General features: G+C 33.8%; 3 protein-coding genes and 1 long non-coding RNA gene across 11 annotated transcripts in view; all 4 read right to left on the reverse strand.

Annotated features, from left to right (window-relative positions):
• LOC147401003 (uncharacterized) overlaps positions 1-23,925 on the reverse strand; it is a 53,374-nt gene that overhangs the window by 9,362 nt on the left and 20,087 nt on the right. The gene's annotated exons all lie outside the window — the stretch shown is intronic.
• LOC147401004 (uncharacterized) lies at positions 24-8,721 on the reverse strand. Of its 3 annotated transcripts, none has more exons than XM_086442109.1 (6): positions 8,582-8,721; positions 7,576-8,067; positions 6,332-6,484; positions 5,271-5,375; positions 1,853-2,434; positions 24-857 (listed from the first exon to the last, which is right to left on the reverse strand). In XM_086442109.1, exons 1-5 carry the CDS (start codon positions 8,634-8,636, stop codon positions 2,340-2,342), a joined length of 900 nt encoding a protein of 299 aa, XP_086298235.1. In that variant the 5' UTR covers positions 8,637-8,721; the 3' UTR covers positions 24-857; positions 1,853-2,339. The 3 variants fall into 3 exon arrangements, with proteins under 3 accessions (XP_086298235.1, XP_086298234.1, XP_086298233.1); XM_086442108.1 differs by having other exon boundaries at positions 7,576-8,070; XM_086442107.1 differs by lacking the exons at positions 5,271-5,375; positions 6,332-6,484; positions 7,576-8,067; positions 8,582-8,721 and having other exon boundaries at positions 1,853-2,343.
• On the reverse strand, positions 10,246-16,012 carry LOC147401005 (protein argonaute 16-like). Of its 5 annotated transcripts, none has more exons than XM_086442094.1 (12): positions 15,509-16,012; positions 14,787-14,895; positions 14,624-14,696; positions 14,281-14,361; positions 13,426-13,505; positions 11,893-12,064; positions 11,686-11,748; positions 11,499-11,606; positions 11,122-11,376; positions 10,867-11,032; positions 10,705-10,781; positions 10,246-10,495 (listed from the first exon to the last, which is right to left on the reverse strand). In XM_086442094.1, the coding sequence occupies exons 5-10, from the start codon at positions 13,485-13,487 to the stop codon at positions 10,988-10,990; spliced, it is 705 nt and encodes a 234-aa protein (XP_086298220.1). In that variant the 5' UTR covers positions 13,488-13,505; positions 14,281-14,361; positions 14,624-14,696; positions 14,787-14,895; positions 15,509-16,012; the 3' UTR covers positions 10,246-10,495; positions 10,705-10,781; positions 10,867-10,987. The 5 variants fall into 5 exon arrangements, with proteins under 5 accessions (XP_086298220.1, XP_086298219.1, XP_086298222.1 ...); XM_086442093.1 differs by having other exon boundaries at positions 15,160-16,012; XM_086442096.1 differs by lacking the exon at positions 15,509-16,012 and having other exon boundaries at positions 11,122-11,235; positions 11,314-11,376; positions 14,787-15,153.
• Positions 18,918-21,872, reverse strand: LOC147401006 (uncharacterized). Its single transcript, XR_015178292.1, has 3 exons — positions 21,768-21,872; positions 20,336-20,614; positions 18,918-19,505 (listed from the first exon to the last, which is right to left on the reverse strand). It is a non-coding gene; the product is annotated as an uncharacterized LOC147401006 (long non-coding RNA).

Consider the following 23,925-nt stretch of genomic DNA (forward strand, 5'->3'; position numbering starts at 1 on the left):
AAACATCTTCACAAGTTGAAAAATAAAAATAAAAATGCGTGTACGCTAATACATAAATCTTGATGTTCACCCCTTAACAAATACCACTAGCTCCACAAATTATATGACATTTAGACAAAGGGCCCAACCCTGCCTAAACAGTTGATCTACTGCACAACTTAAAGCAAAACATAAAAATAAATAAATAATTAAAAACTACAAAATTACAATAGTATTTTACAGCTGTCTTTAGGGAACTAACAGAAGACTTAGACATTAAACCTATTTGACATCTAAACACATATTTCCCGCAAAAAAGTTAACGAATTACTTCGACTACGAGGGGAAATTGTGAAAAATGCAGACTGATAAGGGTAAACAGCTAATGAAGCTAAAATAATGGCAAGCCATGTTAATTTGCGTCCAAGCATAATAAAATAGGTGGCAATAAACGTTACCAGCATAGCCATTATAGAAAAAGATAGCATTGCAAGACCATATATTAACTTTCGAGGTAGAAAGTCGAGGAAATCTTCTTCAGCATAACCAGATGTGAAGATGGACAAAAACATCAGCGTTGAAGTCAAGGAAGAGAAGAGTGCGATTGCGTCTGATATGACAAAAACCATAAACCAATTAACGCTTAGAATATTGGGTGTGCCATCATTGGTGTTACCACCTGGAATCGTAAAGACTGCAGCAAAGGTCACTGTGGCAATAAGAGTGGATACGACCATGGATGACGACACCATTTCTTTCATCCACTTGTCTCCCTTCTCAAAAATGTCCCTGTGTTCCTTTGTAAACAAAACTCTAGGCTTTTCTCCATTACAGTTTGCTAAACCCCTGTAAGCAGGTTGTACAAGTTTCTCCACCACCTACATATATAGGTTCCAAAATCACTAATAAATATTACCATATGAGATGAGACTCTGTAAATTGGGCCCATAGATATATATAGATACATATTAATTTGTTTGTCAACATGACTAAGCATATGCTATATATAGTAGTTCACAGATCTTTGTTTCAAATGTATATGATTACAATTATCATAGAAAAATCTAATCCCAAGATCAGTCTTAGTTTTTTGATTGGCCAATTGAGTTCTATCCAATTAATTATTCAAATAAAACAAGAGTACCACATTACAGATATTCAAGACAGTGTCTTATTTTGGAAAATAACAAAATATTTCTGAAGTGTGCTATTTACTGTTTATAATGATCGTTAATTTTACAAGTAAATTTTTACTACTTTTTTTTATTGAATTTGAAATTTGAAATTCAAATTTCAAAACATTTATCACTATTATTTATAACTAGAAGGTGCCATGTGCACAAGCACATGTATTAAAAGGGCTTATCTGTAATTAAAACATCGATGAAAAAATTTGGAATTTTACGTAGTGAAAAAGATATTTTTTTAATTTTGAAAACTAACCAATGTGATTCTCTAGGGTTGTGCACTGCAATTTTCTTGATTTTTAATCAAAATGACCCTGATTATATTCAGTTTAAATGTTAAAGTGGGGGGCATTTGTGGGATCATAAATTTGGTGTCGCATCAATTCTACTCCACCTTCTCTCATTGTAATTGTAAAGATTAAGGATACTTTAATATAGAATGTTAATTAATGAGATAATTAAGTTTGTTTTCTACATTTTTTCAGCAGAATGGTACTCTATAAATTAAAATCCTATTAGGAGCACTCATGCAATGATCAACAATTTAATAGAAGTTATTTCTCCTACAAGGCCTACCATAAACATAAACAAGACAGTCCCATTTGGATGTTTGCCTTAGCTATTAAATAAAATAGATAAAAATTAACTTTCTTATTTTTAGCCAATTGTGGAGGGAAATCTCTCACCTTGTACCACTGAAGTTCCCTTCGGACCTGTAGCACCGCAACAGAGACCATATTGAGTTTATAGAGAGGACCTAATCTTGCTGCCTGATGAAGGATGGTGTTACCGCTATCATCAATACCAGCGGCCAACACGGTAGTAATAGGACCCATCTTTCTGATGTAGTTGAAAACCTCTTCTTGTCTATGTTTGATAGCAATGTGGAGAATGTTTTGGTGTAAACGTGGTTCATTGATAAAACACAGGTCAGGGTCAATCTCAATGAGAGCGTTGAGAACCGCCACATTTCCATTTTCTACCGCTAAGATGGTTGATTGTCTTAATATTCTATTAATCTCCATTCTTGGAGTATCCAAAAGTGCTATTTGTCTACAAATCCATTCGAGAAGCTCTTGGGCTTGGGTATGCATCACTTTGATGTCATAAATTTGCCTGATGCTCGGCACTGTGATTAAGAATAATCATGTAAAGTATGTAAGATCAAATTATTTATAAAAGAGGAGGAAGAAGAACAATAAGATGGTAATATTGCATACCCTGTTTTATTAGAGCATCCCATGATCGCCGGATCAACCACTGGAGCACTAGACATTCAAAACCAAACATGCTGAATTAGAAAGGTATTTTAGAAATACTCATGTTAAATTGATACCCCCTTGCAAAATGCAAGATTAGGCTTCATTCCTTGACTATAAGATAATTAAGCGTTTTTTGTTTTCTTGATGATCAACGGTAGAATTCTGAATTTTTGTTTTCAAAATGCTTTTCAAATACTTAAATTATTAAATTAAAATTTTGAATTACTGGACATAATCAACTAATGACAAGACTTGATCCATCAGACTCTTAAAAGCTAGCCCAAAGAAATGAGCACAAAAAGTTCCTAGATTTCTCTAATCCAAAATCAATGTTGATTCCTAATATTCATTACTTTTGGTACCCTTAATTTTCCAAATCAATGGAAATAAATCACATTTGAAAAAAATGCTCAAATCTAATCCTTAAAATTAAAGACGGGGAAGGGCATGGTGGAACACTTGGCTTACTAAATTTTTTGGGAAAATTACTTTCTAAATAGTCCCTAAGTTTTCAGCTGTAGATTGGCGGGACATTTAGTAAACTTTTCCCTTCTAAATGGTCCTTGGGCATATTTTTCTTGCTCAAGCATGTGGATAGTAGTAGAATTTCAGTGGTGATCAGAGAGATCCTTGGTTTTCCTAAGGGATCCCTCCCTTCTAATTAGCTGGGGTGCTGCTTTCTCGGATCAGATTTCTAGAGACATGTGCTAGCACTTAGTCTCAAAAATCTCAAGGAAACGCGAAGGATGGAAATCAAAATTGCTATCTCAAGGTTGTCGTTTAACTTTGTTGTCTCATGTATTATCCACAATTCCTATTTATATTCTCTCTATCCTTCATATTCCGAAAGCTGTAACCTCCTCTTTGGAATCAACTTTTGCCAATTTCTTTTGGGGGGAATCAGAGGATAAAAAAAGATTGCATTTAGTGGCATGGAGGAAAGTTTGTAATCCAAAAAATGAGGGAGGTTGGGGATTCGATGTAAGATATCTGATACCAAATGAAAAGTCATGCAGCGGAAATATTGACGGTGACTCGATCCTTCTTGTATCGTACGAATTCCAATAGGAGTTTCAGCAGTGCCTCTACGCTCTATCACCTTACGAGGTAGTAACTCGTAAACACCACTTTATCACTCAGGAGTAAATAACTCGTAAAACCATGTCACGTCGACACCCACTCTAAATCCTTATAGGATTTATAAGAAGAAAGAGAAATGGATCATTGAATTGTATTCAATCTAATTCTCATTGATTTGTGCTTACATCGATCCATCAACTTCATTGATCTCAACTTAATTACAAATGGGACTCCTTCCCTATTTATAGACTTGGGAGGATATTACAAGAATTTTCTAGAATCTTCTTAAATCTAGAACTTTCCATACCTTTCTTACAAGTTTCAAGAAGCTTCTAGATTCTTCTAAAGTATTCTACACTTTTCTAGAACTCTTTGGACTTTACTAGAAGTTTCAAGAAGCTTCTAGATTCTCTCATAATATACTACATTTTTCTAGAATCATCTTATTCATCAGCCAACACCACCGAAGAAGTCGATTCTATTTGAGCCGGTGTTGACTCTTCATTCGATCGCTTCAAGTTATCCACAAAACCGGCATGATTAAGCTCTGTTGGACACTCGAATATAAGTATGCTAATGATGGTGACTGGTGGACAGCCAGTACAAGGGGTGGAGGTTCGAAGCTATGGAAGAGTATTTGTGCTCAGTTTCAACACACGATGTCTAGAGCCAAATGGTTGGTGCATAAGGGTGATTCTACTTCTCTATTACTGCAAAACTGGAGGGGAGATGTTCCATAGATTGCCCGATTCTCTGAGGCAAGTAAATCTCTAAGAATCTCTGATGTTTGGCAATAAGGAAGATGGAATGAAAGCTAACTCAGAACCCATTGTGAAGAGGTTCTTGTTTAGCTTATTTTGTCTTCTGAAATCCCTTTCTGCTTAAAGGAGAAGGTTATCTGGCTATTCTCTCCAAACAGCGCTTGGAATTCGATTTGCATTAGAGGCAGCTTCTCTAAAATTTGGGCTCCTATATGGAATTCGTTGGTTCCTGCTTAGTGGACACGATTCGAAAGAGATGGGGGGTGTATATAGTTTGGCCTCGCGCTTGCGAAAAGAGTGAAGAATCGGTTAACCATTTGTTCTATGTCTGCCCTTTAAAGTTGGAGGTTAATTGATGGTACATGGTGCCTTTTTGTTTTTTTTATAAAACAAAGGGGAACCTTCTGGATGTAACAACTTAAGAGAAATCAAATGTAATTAGGATTTTTATTAGAGTAATGATTTTATGACTCAAAACACTCTCATGATTTGGCATGTGCTAGAATCATATATATTTTAGCCTCGGAATATATATATATTTCAAGATAGATATTTCCATCCCAGAGCGAGATTTCTAATATCAATTCTACAGAAGGAACAAACTGATTTCTTAGCTCAAATATCCTACTTGGGTCAGCTCTTTTATGTTAGCGTAGTAGACTATCGAATGGTTGTGGGACAGAGTGAAACAAGGCTCTTTGCAGGTTCGAACCCTGCGTGTCTCTTTGAGTTGAATAGTTCCCGTGCCGCTCCAGTCAATCGCTAGGTGGATAGTCTCAAAAGATCTCGCCCAAAGCACCCCAACATGATGAGTACATAGTGGCTCGTTGGGGTTGGTCACCGAGTTTGAGTCGAAACTACCTCTGAACTATTGATTGGAGCACATGCCATGTCAGGGGAGTATTTTGAGTATGTCACATGGGAGAGTCCGATTATCACGACTCTTTTATTATAAACAAACTACTTGATTTACTGAAATCAAGAAGTACAAAGTAACATACCTTGATCCACTTGGGTCTTGTTTGTGCAGTCTCTAGAGCTCACTGGAGGATTCTCCATGTCTCCCATTGTATGGCCGTTTGCCATGGATAGTTTAACTTGAATGCCTTTAAAATTACATATGTAGAAACATGGGTGAGTGCTAAATAGGTAACTTTTTATAATAATGTTCCTTAATTTGTTGGGATTAATTGGTCTTTTCTAATTATGTTTTACTTTTTCATAACATCAAATAATATTTGTTTTTGGGAATTATTTTTTGAAATCAAGTTTTTATTCATTTTCACGGGATTAGATGAATAAAAATGGGAAATTTTGACGAAGTAAAATGAAGTTGAAAATCATTCTTTAGGCAGTGATTACAAAATAAGTAACGCATGACAAATAACATGAGATGTACTATCAAATTGAACACGCACACACATACAAAAAAAACCAGAGTACTCATGTGATCAACATTGATGCTCTAATATTTGTCTTTTATTCTTCACTCCCTTAAAATTCATTATTTTTAAATTCCATTGCCTATAATCAGTAAATTCGGTTATAACACAAATATTACCATTAAAAAACTCTCTCATATATCTTTACATGCATGGATACATATCAAATATAAGAGTCGTGCTACACTGCCTTTGTTGGACACTACACTGACGTGGCAGTGCATAATAACCATAGGTTTATTTTCTCGAGATACAAGTTAACCTATCAACAGTTTACTATACACTGCCACATCAGTGCAATGTTTAACAGTGTCCAACGAAGGCAGTCCAGCATTTTTCTAACTATAAACTAAGAAAAAGTCAATTTAGAAGGTATGATTGTGTAAATTAAAGATTGATCGAGAAGAACACTTGAACTAACAAAAGGCATGATTTGAGACATAATTGAAGGGAGGAGGAATAGGATTTGTTTAGTGACCCCACAATTTTGATATTAGGTTTTAATGTTATTAATATAAGAAATTCCTTATAATACCTAATGTGGTTAAATTAATGTTTCCACAGAAGATTTTTTTTATTATAGAAAGAATAGATAGTGAGATATAGATGGAAACACTAACATGAATAAATGCAGTTTCGGAAGAATCCTAGACCACTTCCACTGTTAAAAGCTGAAGATTTTTCTGCCAAAACAAGGAGTACTGATCGGTTCCAACAATCTTCAACTGTTGTTGCCAAGTATGGATAAAGCATAACAAGATGAATTGCTACATCTGTAAAAAGAGAATGGACTGTTAGTTATGCCCCAGCATTTTGGTTGGCCATGTTTATTAGTTTTACATTAAAAATTATGATTTAATATGTTGGGAAAGTATTGTTATAATTTAAAATATTAATAATAAGGATATTTTGAATTTAGTGAGAACCTTATCTCAATATAATATTGGAGGTTGAAATGGGTATTGTTATAATTTCAAGAAATTAACTTTACATAAGATCCTTATCTCATTATGATACTAAAGATTAAAATGATATTTTTATAATTTTAATAAATTAATTAACATGGTTATGAGAGTTTTATTTGATCTGATGAAAGATACCTTAATAAATAATGAATTTAAAGTATTAAGAGGGTTTTTTTGAAAGAAAATTTTGGTGTCAACGACCCTAAACTACGCCTTTTCATAGAAAGGATATAGAGGGATTTTCTAGTAGTACTTTCTTTGATAGAATTTAATTAATAAAAAAATTGTGCCATTTTATGTGAGAAAATAGGAAGAAGGGCAGTCGGCTCCCCTTTTACTTTTCTTTCCTTTTTTTTTATTTCCACACCTTTACTAATGACAGAAGTTGGAGTAAAAGTACCTGGACACCAAAATTTGAATGGTCATAAATACCCTCACTTTCGTATTTAAATTTAATAATATTAAAAATATTTTGATAAAAAATCAAGAATATTGCAATTTAGAACTGTATAATCACGTTGCTTAGTTTTAGAAATTGCATAAGTATCATTTCTATTATGTAATCTTTAAAATCCTTTAATCAATATTTTAAATTATAAATAAGTTCTTTTTATGCATGTGGGACTGTACAAGTCACTTTCTAGTGTAATTTAAAGAGAGATTTAAAAAAAAAAACAGTTAATGAGTGTCTTTTGGTCGGAAAATAGGCTTTATTGTAGCAAAGGATCTGTTTTGGACTACAAAATAAGTAATAAACTGTTTTGGTGAAATTTTGATGCTCCAAGATAGAGGAATATTACCTAATTAAAAATAAGTTTCCCTTTTGTCGAATACCTTTATTAATGATCTCAAGACAGACTTTGAAAAAAAAAAAAATCCTGGTTTGAAAACTTATTTACCATAAAGATCAGCAACAATTATAGTCTCGAGAAGCTCAACACCATCCACTCCTCTAAAAGGACTATTAGGAACTTCATCTCTTGTTACTGAGCAAAGATACCACAACAAGTCTTTCTGACCAAGTCTAGCTGCTCGAATTATTGGCGTCTCGCCACGATAGGTACGCATTTGTGTCAAATCTGGATTCTTTTCCACCATGATCTTTGCTAATTCTGTGTTTCCAGCTGCAACTGCTAAATGAAGAGCGGTGTAGCCATGAACGTCTTTAAGTGCCAAGGCATCTTTTGGCATCAATTTGACCATCTCTTTCACAAACAATATGCGTCCTGACATGGCCGAGACATGGAGAGCTGTCAATGAAATACTGGAGATCCTAGCAACCACTGCATCAGGATCTTTTTCGAGGAACCTTTTCGCCTTTGTCCAATCACCTTGGCGTGCAGCTTCGTATAGGGGGATGTAATACTTGAACCCTTTTTTATTCTTGATCTCTTCTGCCCATAGTAAACTTCACAAATTAATTAATATTAAATTATTGGATTAACATTTTTTATTTTTATTTTTCTGGAACAAAAATGAGCATTAATCAATCATTTTAGAAAAATATATAATTATATATATATTATATATATATATATATATATATATATATTTTTGGGTCCGTTCAGCAACAAACATTTTTCAAAACATGGGTTAGAGGTTTTGGAATGGGCTGATTTTTGGTGAGGAGATAATTTTCACCAAAAATCAGCCCATTCCAAAACTTCTAGTCTCAGTTTACAAGTTGAAAAATCATGGACCGTCCATTTTTTGTAAATCATTTTTGATGGGGTTAAAAGTTTTGGAATGGGCTGATTTTTGGTGACGATTATCTCCTCACCGTAGAGATCATCCTCACCCATGTTTTGAAAAATGTTTTGCCAAAATGTTTGTTGCTGAACATTTCCCATATACATATATATATATATTGAAGAGAAGATATATACTATAAGTGAATTTCAATACCAGGGTTGTTATTAAAGCTGTGTTCATGCTGGGATGATGATGTTGAGGACATCATCTTTGTGATGTTCTTGTTGGCAGACAATCTTCAACAACCAATCTCACTTGCGTAAAAAAATCAATTATCGAACCTCAATTCTTGTCCTCAAACCTAACTACTGATCAAAAATTCAATTCTTGTCCTCAAACCTAGCTAACTACTGATCAAAAATTCAATTCTTGTCCTCAACCCCAACTACTTTCAACCACCAATTTCTCTTGCATAAAAAAATAGTTATTGAACCTCGATTATTGTCCTCAACCTAAACTACTTTCATATTCTATCCTGAATTTTAAATGTACCACTTAGTTGCACACCTAGTATCAATTGCACTCCATCCCTTCAAGCCCTCTTGCACCCCATTTGTATGATTCTGATAAATAAAATAAGAAAATATGTTTCATCTTTTTTTTTTCTTTCCTCAACGATGCCCACAAAAAGTATTGTTAATTCAGAAATTTTTGCAAAAAAAGACTTGGACCATTTTTTACTAGGTTCCTATGGGATTATGGTTGGTTTTTACGAAAGAAAATTACTCTATTCAATCAGTTAATCAACAAATGGTACGGACTCGCGAAAATCAAACTTCATTTTAAAGATAACATGTGATGTGCCAAAAGCTTTAATGGCCATGGATTCTTGTTATGTTCATCTTCATTACAAGAGAGAAAGAAAAGAATGAATGAAGAGTGCAACTAACATAACCTTGAGGGTTTAATAACATTCAAGTTTGAAATTCTAACACTTACTCTCATCAATTTCAAAATAGAAAGTTTGGAAATCGGTACCTTAGAATTTTTGTCAAAGAGAAGTGCAATTTGTATGTTAAGAGAGACTTAAAAAAAGTATTTTCTTTCAAGGTTGGGGTGCAACAAGCCATCTGTGTGTGTGTGTGGTTCAAAATAATGTTACTTATTTGAAAGAAAATGAATAATTTTCTTAGTAAATGTTTTGAATTGTATTTGAAAAAATATATATAAAGATTAAAATTAGATTTATTATTTTTTCTGAGTGTTCATTGATTCCAAAATTTGATCTTTGATCCTTTGAAAATTAAATTTGCAGTCTCAAGGCAAAACACCTTCACAAGTTGAAAACTAAAAATAAAAACGCTGTGTACACTAATACATAAATCTTGATGTTCATCCCTTTAAATGTTTTGTGGTATACTTTTTGTTGCCGGCGATCCTATAAGCCAACCTATTATTGGTAGACCAAAACACCAACCAGCTTAGGTTATTTCTACTATTTACAAAATTACAACAATTCTCAAGGTTGATTCCTAAGCTTTGGTTTGGTCACTTCTTGCACTATGTGAAAAAAGCCTATATTTGACGGTCTTAGCCCGTCAAATTTTGAAAATTTGACGGACTCTCCCGTCAAATTTGCTCGTCAAATATTCTCTTGTAGAATTTTTTTTTTGACGGCCTTGGCCTATCAAATATTCTCTTGTAGAATGGGCTTAAAAAAAAAAAAAAAATTAATCTATAGAATATGACCGTCGAATATGGAGGTTTAACAAACAATAAGACGGTCCTCTAATTCACCAATCACAATAAATAAAATAATAATAAAAAAAATCAAAAAAAATAACAAACAAAACAAAAATCATAAAACAAACTCCAAATTAAACTAAATAACTCAAAATTCATATTATATATTGAAATTTCATTACTAAACAAGCTCGAATTGTAGCAATTGAATAGTTACAAATGAAATTACGTCACATAATTGTTTAGAAATAAAACACGATTAAAAGCAAATGGTCGTGATGCCCATGATCTCTTCTAGCTCTCTCCGCCTCTTATTTTCCTCAAGATTTGGATTTCCCCCACATTGTTACTGTTCTGAAAGAAATCCTAATAGCGCTCTCGTACCTACACAGAAAAGCTTTGATATATCAAGATATCAACTCAAAGTAATAGAAGAACATAGCTAGATTTTATTCACAAATGTTAAAAACTAAGAAATATGCTACCAAAATTGCTAGAACATGGTTCTATGTTGGGAGTGGCCTAAAGTGCTACAATGGATCTATATTGGGAGTGTGAGAATCATCAAAATGTAGAAATTGAAATATACTAACCTGATCATTGATTTTCGTAGGGGAGATGCACTGTGTGAAGATTCCCATTTCATGAAGGTTCTTCTTCTTCCAAGGTCCTAGATAGTGGGAAAATACAATTTTTTTTTACAAATGGACTGAAAAGAAAAGAAGCAAATCTTGGAAAGTAAGTTAAAATTCTACCGTATATATCACAATTTTTCCGCTTTGGCAAAACACAAAGTAGAAATTCAGGAGGACTAGGGAGCTTTATTCGTATCTGTTCGAACATCTTTTCAACTCTTACAACAGCACTGGATCTCCTCTACAGGGGAACTTCCTCAATCAAGGAATCTGGACGGTCAATATGCTACAGAGAAACGATGCATACATAATATATAAGTCGATGAAACTAAGAATGCAACGCAACATACACAACATAAAAATGATTTAACCCACAATTCCTTTATTTCTTCCACAGTTAATTAGCTCCCGAGAAAGATGACTGGTCTCACAACACGTGGAGAAGTTGACAATTGCCCACCGTTTGATTTCAATTGGTGTCAATAGTTTCTGCAAAAGAGAAAAAACTTTGAGTTCAATCTTATAATCAAAGAACACAACACACTTGAAGAGAAAAAAATGAATTGCCTTGTTATTGAAGTTCCATCGCCCATTGCGAGGGATGCAATCTTCACTATTGCCCACTTTCAACTGCAATTAAGGAGGCAAAACTCAAAAATGAGGGCATTGGATGTCACTTAAAAAAGTGAAAGAAAACACCAAATCACCATAAATGAAGGGGAGGAGTTGTGAGAAAGAAAACAGAAATTCACCATTGGAGCATTCAGAACTCGTCCATCAACTTGAGTCAGTTGTTTGTCAATGGAAATACCGCAAGAAGAAAGGATTGGGTCTTCATCATAACAGTAGTTCCTCATAGCCTGCAAATTTGAGCAAGTACATAATAAAGGCTTCGAAGTAAAACGGAAAATAAATCAAGGTAAGCACAAAGACACCCACATCTGTCATGGTCCGTATACGCTCTTGAGGCTTTTGCCTCGACTTTTCCACTAAGGAAGATCTCTGCATAGAGGATAACGCCTTTGTATATCATTGCAGAGAAACCAAAAAACAGAACTGTAACACAAAAAATAGAAAGAATAGGGATTATTAAAAAAATAGAGTCAAAGTCATGTCATGGACACAAAGCTCAAGCATTTTACTGACCTCCAATGGAAGATAATTGGGTCGCTTTGGTTTCCCAACATCAAGACATGGCATGCATGCAGAAGTTGTCAATTCTATCTTATGGTGTTGAGAAAAATAATCATAAACGGTAATTTCAACAGCTTGGCCTTCATCATTGCCACCATCTCCACGTTTTACTTTCAATGGGAAACTATAACCAAATATGCAACCAAATTTGGATTTAGTCAATAATGCATTAAAAGGAGAAATGGGACCAAAAAATCCTAGTAAAACTTTTTTATTGGTAATAAAATTTTGAATAAAAGGAGAAATGGGACCAAAAAATCCCATTACACAAGATAAAGAAAAAGAAGTGAAATGTCTTGCTAGCTACAAAAAGGCCAAGCTATACTAGGCATAAAGAAGTTAGACATGCCCAGATACATTATCCTCCCGTGTAAATACCAATCCTCAAATCAGAAGCCCTTAACTTTATAATTGAAGAAGATAAAAAATAAATCAAAGTTATGATCTTCATGACAACAAAGGTGCCAACTTAGTAAGTTGGAAAAATCTATGGGTGCTACAACTGCAAACTGGTGGTAATACAACCATTCCATTGACTAGGGGGTCAATCTCCCCTCAATTGAGTAATGAATTTAGAAATCTCATCAAATGTTCTCTCTAACCAATCATTTTTGTTCCAAATGGACACAATCAAACTCAAGGCATTTAATGTGGACCTAAAATGGCAAGATTTCATATAAAGATTGGAATAAAATCCAAACATGGCTTTTGTAATTTCTCCTAAGGGGTCCATCAACCATATGACAAAAAATAGCGTTACTCCTCATAGCACTTATGGTTCCCATGCACTTTCACGTCAGGATGTGTGATATGAGGTACAATATTGAGGTCACTCCAGCACGACTCACATTAAATTGCAGGTTTCTTATTGGATATACTGCAATCAAAATCAATATTCATTTCACAAAATATTTCAGTGGATAGCAAATTTCAACCGAAATGATCAAATGTATACATTCTAGATTTCAAAGGATATATTTCAATAGACAGTAAAATTCAATTGAAACATTCTTTTTGGAAAAAAAAATATTCTAAAAACATTGCTAAAGTTATATAAATAACCAAATTAATTGTTTGTAGAAAGGACTAGTCAACTACACAAAGGGAGATTCTGAAAACATTTGGGTATGTGAAATTGATTTAAGGAAGATAATAGATATGCAACTCGACTGGACTGTCCAGTGACTTAATTCAATTTTGGTAATTTTTGAAAAAATAGAGAGACCATCCCATTATAACACAGCTGTTCATGGTGTGCACAGCTAGACATGTATAGAACTTAAGATATGAAGCATTTGGTCTTTAAATCAAAATTTATTGAGTTGTAAATGGATTGGGCCTTATATGCCCCACCCACATCAATAGTACACACATGGGTTTGTTCTCCACACAGTGCCAAATTTGTAACTCATGTTAAAGCAGAACAACATTGGTCACTTGAAGTTGTTGGGACTCAAGTTTGAAGAAAGCTATATAGCGTGATACCTTGCATGAAAAGTGTCCATGCGGCTATCATAGCTAAGCTCGGCATCATAACAAGTCAACATAAATCCAACATGTCCATGCTGAAGTAGAAGATAAGAACAAAGTTTTTAGTAATTTTCTAACAGAACAAGGCATCAACAATTGAGTGCCACACATCAAACATCAAAGCTTATATAATAAAAAAGCGTTCCAAGACATTTAGAGCTCAAAGAAATATTTATCTTTGACTGCAACAATATATTTGTCAAAAGAGCTAGAAATGGAAGAAATCAACAAAAAGTGTAAAATTGAAAATAGAAAGCAAAAAAATAATAGCTGAAATTACAGTTGTTCTAACAAAAAAGGCATTAACATTTGTTGCCATGGATACTTATAGAGAATCAGGATCAAGTATGGTGTCCCATTCATATAGAATATGAACGGTGTCTACATGGCACACTTTTGTACGGAGTTTAAAATACATGGGGTTCCTAACCAAGACATTTTTTACATGACATGCAGACCAATGTGTGTTTAGTTTAATCTCCAAACAAAATGTGCCACATAGACACTGTACATAGTTAATTGAACGGGGCACCGCTATGGATCACGACTCAAGCGAGACATTTAGAACTCAAAGACAGATTTTTCAACTGTAATTTCAGATCTATTTATATAAAGAGAAGCACAGTTAATAACATGAACTAAGCAAGAAATCGAGCATTCTCATATCAAAACAGCAGATTGGAATGAGCTACCTTCGGATGATGTACTGTAAGAAAAATGGGTAGAATCAACATCACTCCTCCATATAGATTATAATTTAAATGAAGCTCCACTCTTAATAAAGCTAGCTTATTAGTTAGTACTTAGTACCTCTAGGCATGGTTGTCTTTTGTCCAAACTATCGCACTCATTCCATCCTTAATCAGTCCTGACACAGTCTGTTTTCCAAATCTGCAATGTTGTGGAATCGAAATTAATTTGCAAAAAAGGATAAATTTGTATTAACGTTTATATTGCATTAATAGTCAGTAGTTTTAAGCACAGATTTCTATTTAAAACATAAGAAAACCATTTCAAATCCGTTTTTCTGTTAAACAATCAACAATAAATTCTTATAAAATTATCATGATTCCAGAGTTTAGTTTCTTGCAGGATATTGAGCAACTTAAGAGATGTCTGCAACAGAGATACATGGCAGATGATTGCAAGATACCTGACAAGGTCCCCTTTCAGAGCATTTGTCCCAGAATATTCCAGACTTATCTCATCCCCTTGTTCAACCCATACTATCATAATAAAGTAGACAACATAACTACAAGGGCATCTTCCAACTTAACAAGGGAAACACAAAACTAGAATTGTGAAAATTTTCTTACATATCTTGAACTTCTCATAAATGTCACTGATCATGGATATATGCTCTGTGGAGGGAATTGCTCCCATCCTCTGCAGTTGTGAATTTAAAGATTTCCTAGCCAAGTAACTCTGAAAGCAAGACATTTGAATAAAGTTCATGAATCAATTTGCAACAAAGAACTGAAGTTTTTTTCTTCTGTTATGGATAAAATGCATTTTCATTAGAAAGCAGAGAGAAATTGCAAATACAAGGAAATCAAAGAACTAGTTACGGAGAAAATAACTAGAACCAAAACTACAAATGCATCAGAGAGGGTCCTCAGTCTATATGAGAAGATGAGGTAACTATAAGTCCATAACATACCAGAAGGAACTAAAGAAAAACTAGCATACCTGGGTAACATTTGTTCGATCAAGGCAATCAATGCAATTAACCCTAAAAACTCCTTTTTGCTCTGCTGCTAGATAACTACATGGCTATGATTTCTCAAGAATCTAACCATCTAATTCAACATTTGGAAACCAATTTCACAGAAACAAAAAATAGAATCAAACCGATTGCTTTAGAAGATCAACAAACACCTGAAAACACTAAAAGATGTTCATTGTACGACAAAAATTAACCAAAAACCAAACTGTCCACCTCATACCTTCAAAACCTCAACAAAACAGAATAATCTCACAAATCATCATCGAATTTACAGTCGATTCTCTTCAAATCAAGATTTACAGTTGATCATACCTTGAAAAGTGAGAGCACCTTAGCAGAAACTCAGCTTCCAATCTAAGACGACGGATTGTGACAGAGATCGAAACTTTAGAGAGTTCAATCCGATTGCGTGAGAGAAATCGAAACCCTAGAGACTTCAAATCCGATTGCGATTGCATCAGAGAGATACGAAAGTGAGAGAGATCTATCTAGGGAGACAGATCGAAAGAGAGATCGATTGAGGGAGAGACTATGAGAGAGAGAGATGGAGAGGTCGATCTATCAAGAGAACGACTGTGAGAAAAAGATGAAGAGGTCGATGGATCGAGAGAGACTGTAAGAGATAGATATGGAGAGGTTAATCGATGACTGTGAGAGAGAGACAGAAAGAGAGAGAGATGAGATCGAGAGACAGACAATGAAAGTGAGTGAGATCGAGTGGAGATGGGAAACGTGAATCGAAGGCCGTGGAATTTCGGTATTAAAAATTGACGGGCCAGGCCCATCAATTTTTTTTTTTAAAAGTGAGATTTTCACGTAGTGTTGTTCATGTCTACAGGGAAGCCCAGTATGTGATTTCGCGCCATACAAGTATCCGAAAGTAACACTTGCGTATACAAACATTTGAGAGGTTCCAAGGCTTGGTTATGCATCAATTTGGTGTCATAAGCACACTTGATTCTTGGTACTGCCATGTAAAATAATTTTGGATTCAAGTAATAAATTATTTTTAAACGAAAGAGTATCTGATTACATAATTTTTGAAACACCCTATTTTATGTGTTTATTAATCATGTTGGTTGCTTTGAACAAAAAAATTACAATAAAATCCAGACAAAGTGGTGTTTTAAAAGTTTTGAGAAACAGATTTTAAACAAAATATATTCTCAACCTTGATGGAATTTCGAACTAACGAAATTGTAATGTATCCCATCAATGCAACCCACAATAGCATTTTTCTAAGGATTAATAAATAAAAAATTTAAAGACACCGTAACATCTCAATCGCACATCCGTTCGACCGAATGGGCTGAGGCTAGTGTTTTCAAATTTTAATGATAAATTGTACTATAAAACAGAACCAAATACCACTTGTTCCACAAATTATATGACATTTAGACAAAGGGCCCAACCATGCCTCAACAGATAATCAACTGCACAACCAAAAGCAAAACATAAAAATAAATAAATAATTAAAAACTACAAAATTACATTAGTATTTTACAGGTGTCTTTAGGAACTAACAGAAGACTTAGACATTAAACCTATTTAACATCAAAACACATATTTCCAAGGAAAAAGGAATGAATGCTCTGTATAAACCTTGTGGGTGTGACAGACCACAACATCAAGCACTATTTACATATTCTCTTTTGACATTGTGAAAACTCGCTCTTCAAATCTTTTTTATTGAAGGAATTTTTTTAAATAATTACTGGTATTTAACTTTATTCCATGAGTTATTGATTTGTTTTCCTCTTCATTTCATTATTACAAGACAAAAATGCCCTTTAAATTGATGAAACTACAAATATACTATGGAAAAATTGTTGAATTAGAAGTAAATGTCTCTGGGACTGCAACTTAGGCGTGTTGGTCTGAACTCAACACGAGTCTGGGCCAAGTAAAGTGGAAGACTGGGTTAGAATAGCTCAACGCGACCCCAATCCAAGTGAGGGGTCGACAATCCAAGTCAGCCCAAATATATAAATATTTTTACATTAATAATATATTTTTCTATACATCTTTTTGATTTCATCTTATTTTTATGCTTGTGGACAATTGGATATTATTAATGTGGACTTAGGTTTAGTATGATTTTTCTAAATATTCTCTTAATGATGGATTTGGAGATTGTATGTGGTTTATTTACTTGCAGTTTTATTTTTTTTATATTGTATTTTCTTAAGATATAAAATTAATTTAATGATTAAAATGAAATTAAGCTTATTCAACGAGTCCAACTCGTCCAACCTGCCCAAAATTACCTTACTCGAACTAACCCAAGCCCCCAACCCAATTTTAGAAGATCAAGCTTGGGTTAGTGAGCCCAGGTCGGATGATAGAGTTGAGTTAATAAGCTTGGATTTCGGTTCTACCACTTGGGTTGAGCCTAGATTTACCCTCCAAACCGCTAAGGTTGCAAACCTAACTGTGTCTACACAAGATTATCGAATGATTTGGTAATGTGATATGATTGTTGTATTGTCAACCACCGATTTTATTGAGATATGCAATGTTTTGTGATCATATAAATTATAATTTAAAAAGTAGCAAAAAATCTGATTTTTAACCATTGGATATTCATAATATATGTTTTTCTTTATTTTTATTTTAAAAATTAAAAAAAAAACACAATTTTACATATATTAATTAGAATTTTATAAACCATAGATTATCTAGAACGAACTTGATCAAATGGTTGAGATCTTTGTCGACAAAATATTCAAAAATCACAAATTTTGTAACGCTAATAGAACTTTATAAATTGTGTTCACTGTTATTTCATAAACTAGTCCCTAGAGTAGGACGTATTGATCTTTTATTATGTTTAAAATTTTGTATGATTGTTGAAATATCTGGGCTTTTTATTGTTTATTCAAAATACCGATGTAATATTTCTTTCTTTTAATATATTTCCTCTTGCTTGCTTAGAAAAAAAAAAGAAGATGTAGTCAATGTTTTCATCAAAAAGTTCACAAATCCTTTTTAAATATGTTGTCAGACATTTTGGATTTGATATTTCATCAATCACATACATAACATATTGTAATTTTACTTGAAACGATTTGTCCACACTTGAAAAAAATGCTTGTGTGATAGATTTATTAACACTTAGAGAATGATATATCAACACTGTGTTTGTAGACTATTCACGAGAGTAAAACTTATTAATATCTTTTCATGTCTTAAAATCAATATGATTATAAGAATATAAGGATTTTTTTGTGTGCTTATCCAATGTAGAAATGTTATCAATTTCTCTATATCCTTCACTAAAGGTTGATATACATTTCAAAAAGTCTGTAGACACCTATTTTTGCCTAGGGTGAACCCGAGAGCACCAATGCATTTCAAGAATGGGCCTGACCCAAGGTACTTCAAGAGGATTTTAAAACCTAATTTTCTAAGAGTCACAAGGCCCAAAGGCCATTTTCAAAGATCAGATTCTAATATAGCCGTGAGTGACTCATGGCCAAGCCATTTTTTGGCTTGGTCATATCTCACCTGTGGTCAAGGTAATTTTTTTACCTGACCAGGGGTGACCCATGTCTAGAAGGACATTTTGCCTAATATGAGCGTCACTCACGGCCAAGCATAAATTTGTTCAGGCCTTAACTCACCTAAGGCCAATTCTTAAAAAAAAAAAAAAAAAAATAAAAAAAATAAAAAAAATAAAAAAAAAAAACTTTAAAACATAAAAGCTGTGTTTAAACATTAAAACGTGTTTGTCTGAAAATTTTGAGTTTTTATTTATTTATTGTTTAAATCATTAGAGGTACAAAATGTGTTTTAAACAAGACTTAAAAGAAAAAAAAACAGAGTTTTTTTGTTACTACCATAAAGATTAGCAGCAGTAACAATCTTGAGAAGGTGAACACCATCATGGCCTCTAAAAGGACTCGGATCTTCACCTCTTGTTACGGGGCAAAGATACAACAATAAGTCCTTATGACTGAGTCTAGCAGCTCAAATGATTGGTGTTTCTCCAGAGATCAAATCAGGGTTTTTTCTCACCATGGCCTTTGCTCCCTTGAGGTCTCCTGCTTCAGCTATAGAATGAAGAAGGGCGAAGCCATCAGTATCTTTCAGTGCCAAAGCATCTTCAGGAGTCAACTGCACCAGCTCCTCCACCAACGATGTGTGTCTTGATATGGCTGCTACATGGAGAGCTGTCTGTAAAAGGGGGTAATCCTTGCAACAATCGCATCAGAATCGGATACCAAGAACTCTTTGGCTGTTTTCCAATTGCCTTCAAGTGCAGCTTTGTACAAAGGGATATAATATTTGGGGTCTTTGTCTGTCCTCGCTGCCAAGTTGAGCACATGTAGATTAAATAACAAATCCAATGTTTGAGGCTCTCCACCAAACAACAGGCTGAGTAGGAAGAATATGTCTAGGGATTCCCAAGTGAACTTATTTGTGGGAAATCCTTATCTATCCCTTGGAACTTTATGATTTTACTCCATCTCAACCATACGTTTGACAGAGTCACTTGAGGCTACATGAACTTTTCTAATCTCAAACAAAGTTTTATACACAATACCGGACGTATGGCTGATATGGAGGAAAAACATCGATTTTCTAGGGATCAATAAATATTTCCTACACATCCAGTTCTTTGGGAATCACTAACAATACAATGTGTATGTTTGATGTTGTGTCGAACAACTTATCAAAAAAAAATGTTGTGTCAAACATCGTTTGAGACTAGAGTTTTTTTTAAGAAAAAATGAAAAATTATAATGTCCAACACTCTGCGTCAAGATTTTTTTTAGATAAGTGTAAATACTCTGCATCAAGATATTTGTAGGGATTCCCATTAGATATGAATCCAAAGGTATATGTAGTTCTCCTTAGGAAACCTGTGTTTTTCCTACCACTCAGCTATACATTTGATGCTTTGATCAAATTTTGTTTGAGGGTAGGAAAGTCGGAAAAAAAGAAAAAAAAAAAAAGCACTCCAATCTAATGTACTAAAGTTCTCTGTAAATTGGTTATTTTTTTGCATGAAGATAGTTCAAACTTCAAAGTATCTTTTTCTGCAACAAAAATGACCATTCAAATTGTGTAATCTATTTAGGGAAAAAATGAATGAAAATTGAATAGAAAATATAAAATAAATACAAACTTAGTTACCAGGGATGATGATGTTTTCTTGATTATGTTGGGCCGAAGTAGCAATAGATGATGAAGATGATGGATCGTGTCGGGACGAAGTAGGAATAGATGACGAAGATGATGGATCGTGTTGGGACGAGGTAGCCATTAGGGGAAATGTGTGTACAGCTACTGTTGCTAAATCCGTGGAGAGGCTGTTGTTGTTTCTATGGCCTAGCCATTGAACTGACTGTACTAATTGGTAACTCGCTGTCTAACGGTGTTGTATGGATGTTGAACTGTTTGGTCAATTGTTCTCTGAAATTTGTTGAATGAAAAATAAAGTATATTATTTTCTATACAACTCATTTAACAAAAGTTTGGAGAACTAACAAACAATAATGCATCCTTGTGAGAAATGGGGGGAAAAAAAAATTAACTAACACAATATTGTAGCCATGTGGAAGGTAGAGTTAGTCATGTTATTGTGTATTCCAGGTAATTTGATTCTACGACTCCCGGGTTTTGATAATCTCAATTATCAAAGATATAACTTCTTAAGTTGATAAGTCTAAACATTGATTACTATCTACAGTTCAAATTTTAAAATGCAAAGAAACGAAAAATAGGATAGTTGTAAAGCATCAGTAATTACCATCCATACATAACATCAAGATACAAAATGCATCGTGCACATGTAGATTACAAAATGCATAAATACATACATACATACAAGGAAGCTGATTCTCGTTATCGCAAATTTTTTTATATTTTATTTTATTTTTTGAAATGGGTTTATGTATCAAACTAAAACATCATATCTTGATCGATCATCCTCATGTTGATGTGTAATTCCTCATCTTCTACATTAAATTGCTTAAAACATATAACTCACTACCATGATACTGCTATCTTGAAATTCTAATAGGCCAATTGAACACGTGAAAAATGTCAGTTTTCATCATCTAACTAACTTCAAAACTACTAATTTAACATAAATCCACTATATTTTGCATTGGATACGAATCAGAACTTAAAGGGGGCAACAACTAACTATAGATAGTAATCAATGTAGTAAAGTACTCTTAAATTCTAGAACCCTAAATTTCTAGGTAGCATTTCATCGAAAACCTTGCATGCCTGAAACAATACAAAGGGAACCCGTCTCACACACTTCTTAATCTCTCACTCTCAGCCTCAGATCCAGTACAGGTGAAGTACAAGAAACAACACAAACAAGAGAAAAAAAAGAGAGATTAGTTTCTCTATCTCTCTCAACAAGGCTCTATATGTTTTCCGAACTCAAAAAAAAAAAAAAAAAAAAAAGGAGAGTGTTACAGGTGTTCTCGAGGCTCTTGAGTTGGGATTTCTATCAATTTTTATATTTTCTATAATTCAATCTAAATTCAGCAGAAAAAAAAAAATTGCAGAAACGCAAAGAGCTTCAGCAGAAAAAATCGAAATTTTGTACCCTAGAACTTCAACAGAATGTTACAAGTGTTCTCAACGCTTTTGCTCTCTAGTCTCTACCCTTGGATCCCAACCCACAAACGACCCGTCTGCAATTCTTCGGTGATTTATATAGGAATTGGTTTGGCTCTAGTAAAAGTTAGTGTGGCAATAGTATAATAATTGGAGAGATTTACCCGGTACAGTAAGTCTTGGACTTTTATTACAAAAATTCCCTTTCGAGTTCTGACAACTTTAAGGGAACCTTAGTTTATGAAGTTTGTTATCCACCCAACCTCATTTTATAAAGTTTGTTACCCAGCACTACGATCCACGTCATAAATTCAAATTTATGGGCTTAATTTGTTATTCATCATAGTTTGGAGTGGATTCTCACCACATCAATTTGTGCCATCTAAAATCATGATCGGAAAACAAATGTAAAGTTTCATCATTGAATTTTAGTTTTAAATTTAGGAGTTTGGTTGCCATCTATTTTCAATACTTATTATTAAGCTCAAAAAGTTATTATTTTTTAAATTTTTTCTCTTAAATATGAGTTTTTCCATGAAATCAAGAAGTATATGTATTCTTGGATTTCTAATTTGATAATGCATGGGGCCCAACGACCCTTAGTAAGATTTGAAAACGTAATAAGTTAGTCATAGTAAACTAATTCATTAAGTAAGGTTTGGTAAGCAACTTTATAAAGTAAGGGAGTGTTAATTTCTCTTATAATTATTCCTTTCTTCGTTCTTGTATGTACGATTGCTTGTTGCTAGGAGAATCTCTCAAATTTTACATATAATAAGAGAGTTGTTATTGCCACATCAACTGTTTGCAATTCTAGGGTGATTTATATAGGAATTGGTGTGGCATTAGTAAAAGCTGTCTCAATGGTAGCTCTCTATAATAATTTTTCCTTTCTTATTTAACGTTTGATTCTTGAATTATATACTTGCTTCTTGTTATGAGAATCACACATGGTTGGATTGACTATGATGGGTACGATCTACAATAACTAGAATAAATTGGGAGTGTTGGATTTATAAATCTAGTGGGTCCAATTATTGCATCCATGGTTGGATAAAATCAAGAATTGTTCGGTAAATTTCACAATATTTTTTTTCCGAAACACATAATATTGGATGACAATATTGGTGCAAGTGTTCTCTTTTGATTAACAATCAACATTTTATGGGAAGATGACTAACGATCAACTTAATTGACTCAATCTTTGAAAATATATAGTACGTAGCTTGATTATTAAAATGGGGGCCAACAACTGTGTCCCTTGATCTCATCAAGAAATCTCTGTGATTAGGTTTAGTGTCCATCCTATTTGATGCAAATTAATGAATGTGATGGCCTCTGGAAACTCAAATGATATTTGTTTCATGAGATATTTATATACTCTCCCATAAAATAGTTGAATGAATCAATTAGAGGATATAAAAGGATATTGTTAAGTTGGATGAGAGACGTTTAGGTTCACACTATGCTTGAAACTGTCCATGATTCATTGTACAACACATACCCAATTTAGAGAGGTCAGAATTGAGTGATGATCACGCAATTAATATCCCCTCAGAAAAATAAGAAGCCCACTCCATTAGTTTATGTTGCTCTTCTACTCTGCTTTTGTTCTTTGTACCCCTTGAATCTTTTGTTTGGGGATCATTGTTTAAATGGAGGGCATTATATGCCATTTCAAAACACACCAAAGGTTGTAGACCACAGAGGAATTTGTAAAAATTAATTTCCATTTCAAACAGGGGCGGAGCCAAGATTTTCCTTTAGTGAAGGCAAACTTATAATTAATTGGAGGGAGAGGGGGCAAAAATTGGAGGGAGATGAGGGGGAGTGGGGGCAATAAATGGGGCATATCTTCAAAATGCAGGGTATCTCGAATTTAAGCATAAATTCAAGGATATCTAAAATGCCCAAAAAAGTTGAGTGGGGGCAATTTCCCCCTCCTATCCAGCTCTGCCCCTTATTTCAAATGATTTTGCGAAGGGCCATGGCCAAAATTTTGGGCACCAACTACTTCATTTATTATTCTATGAATTCGAGTTTAGAGCGATATTGATTTAGATTGAAAGACTCTAGATCCATTATTCTATGTGTTAGCCATGTTGATCATTGTTGAAAAAACCTTACCAATCAATTAAGATAGAGAG

The sequence above is a fragment of the Akebia trifoliata genome, chromosome 5 (assembly GCF_017979445.1).
Source record: "Akebia trifoliata isolate Shusen 1 chromosome 5, ASM1797944v1, whole genome shotgun sequence".
Lineage (NCBI taxonomy): Eukaryota > Viridiplantae > Streptophyta > Magnoliopsida > Ranunculales > Lardizabalaceae > Akebia > Akebia trifoliata.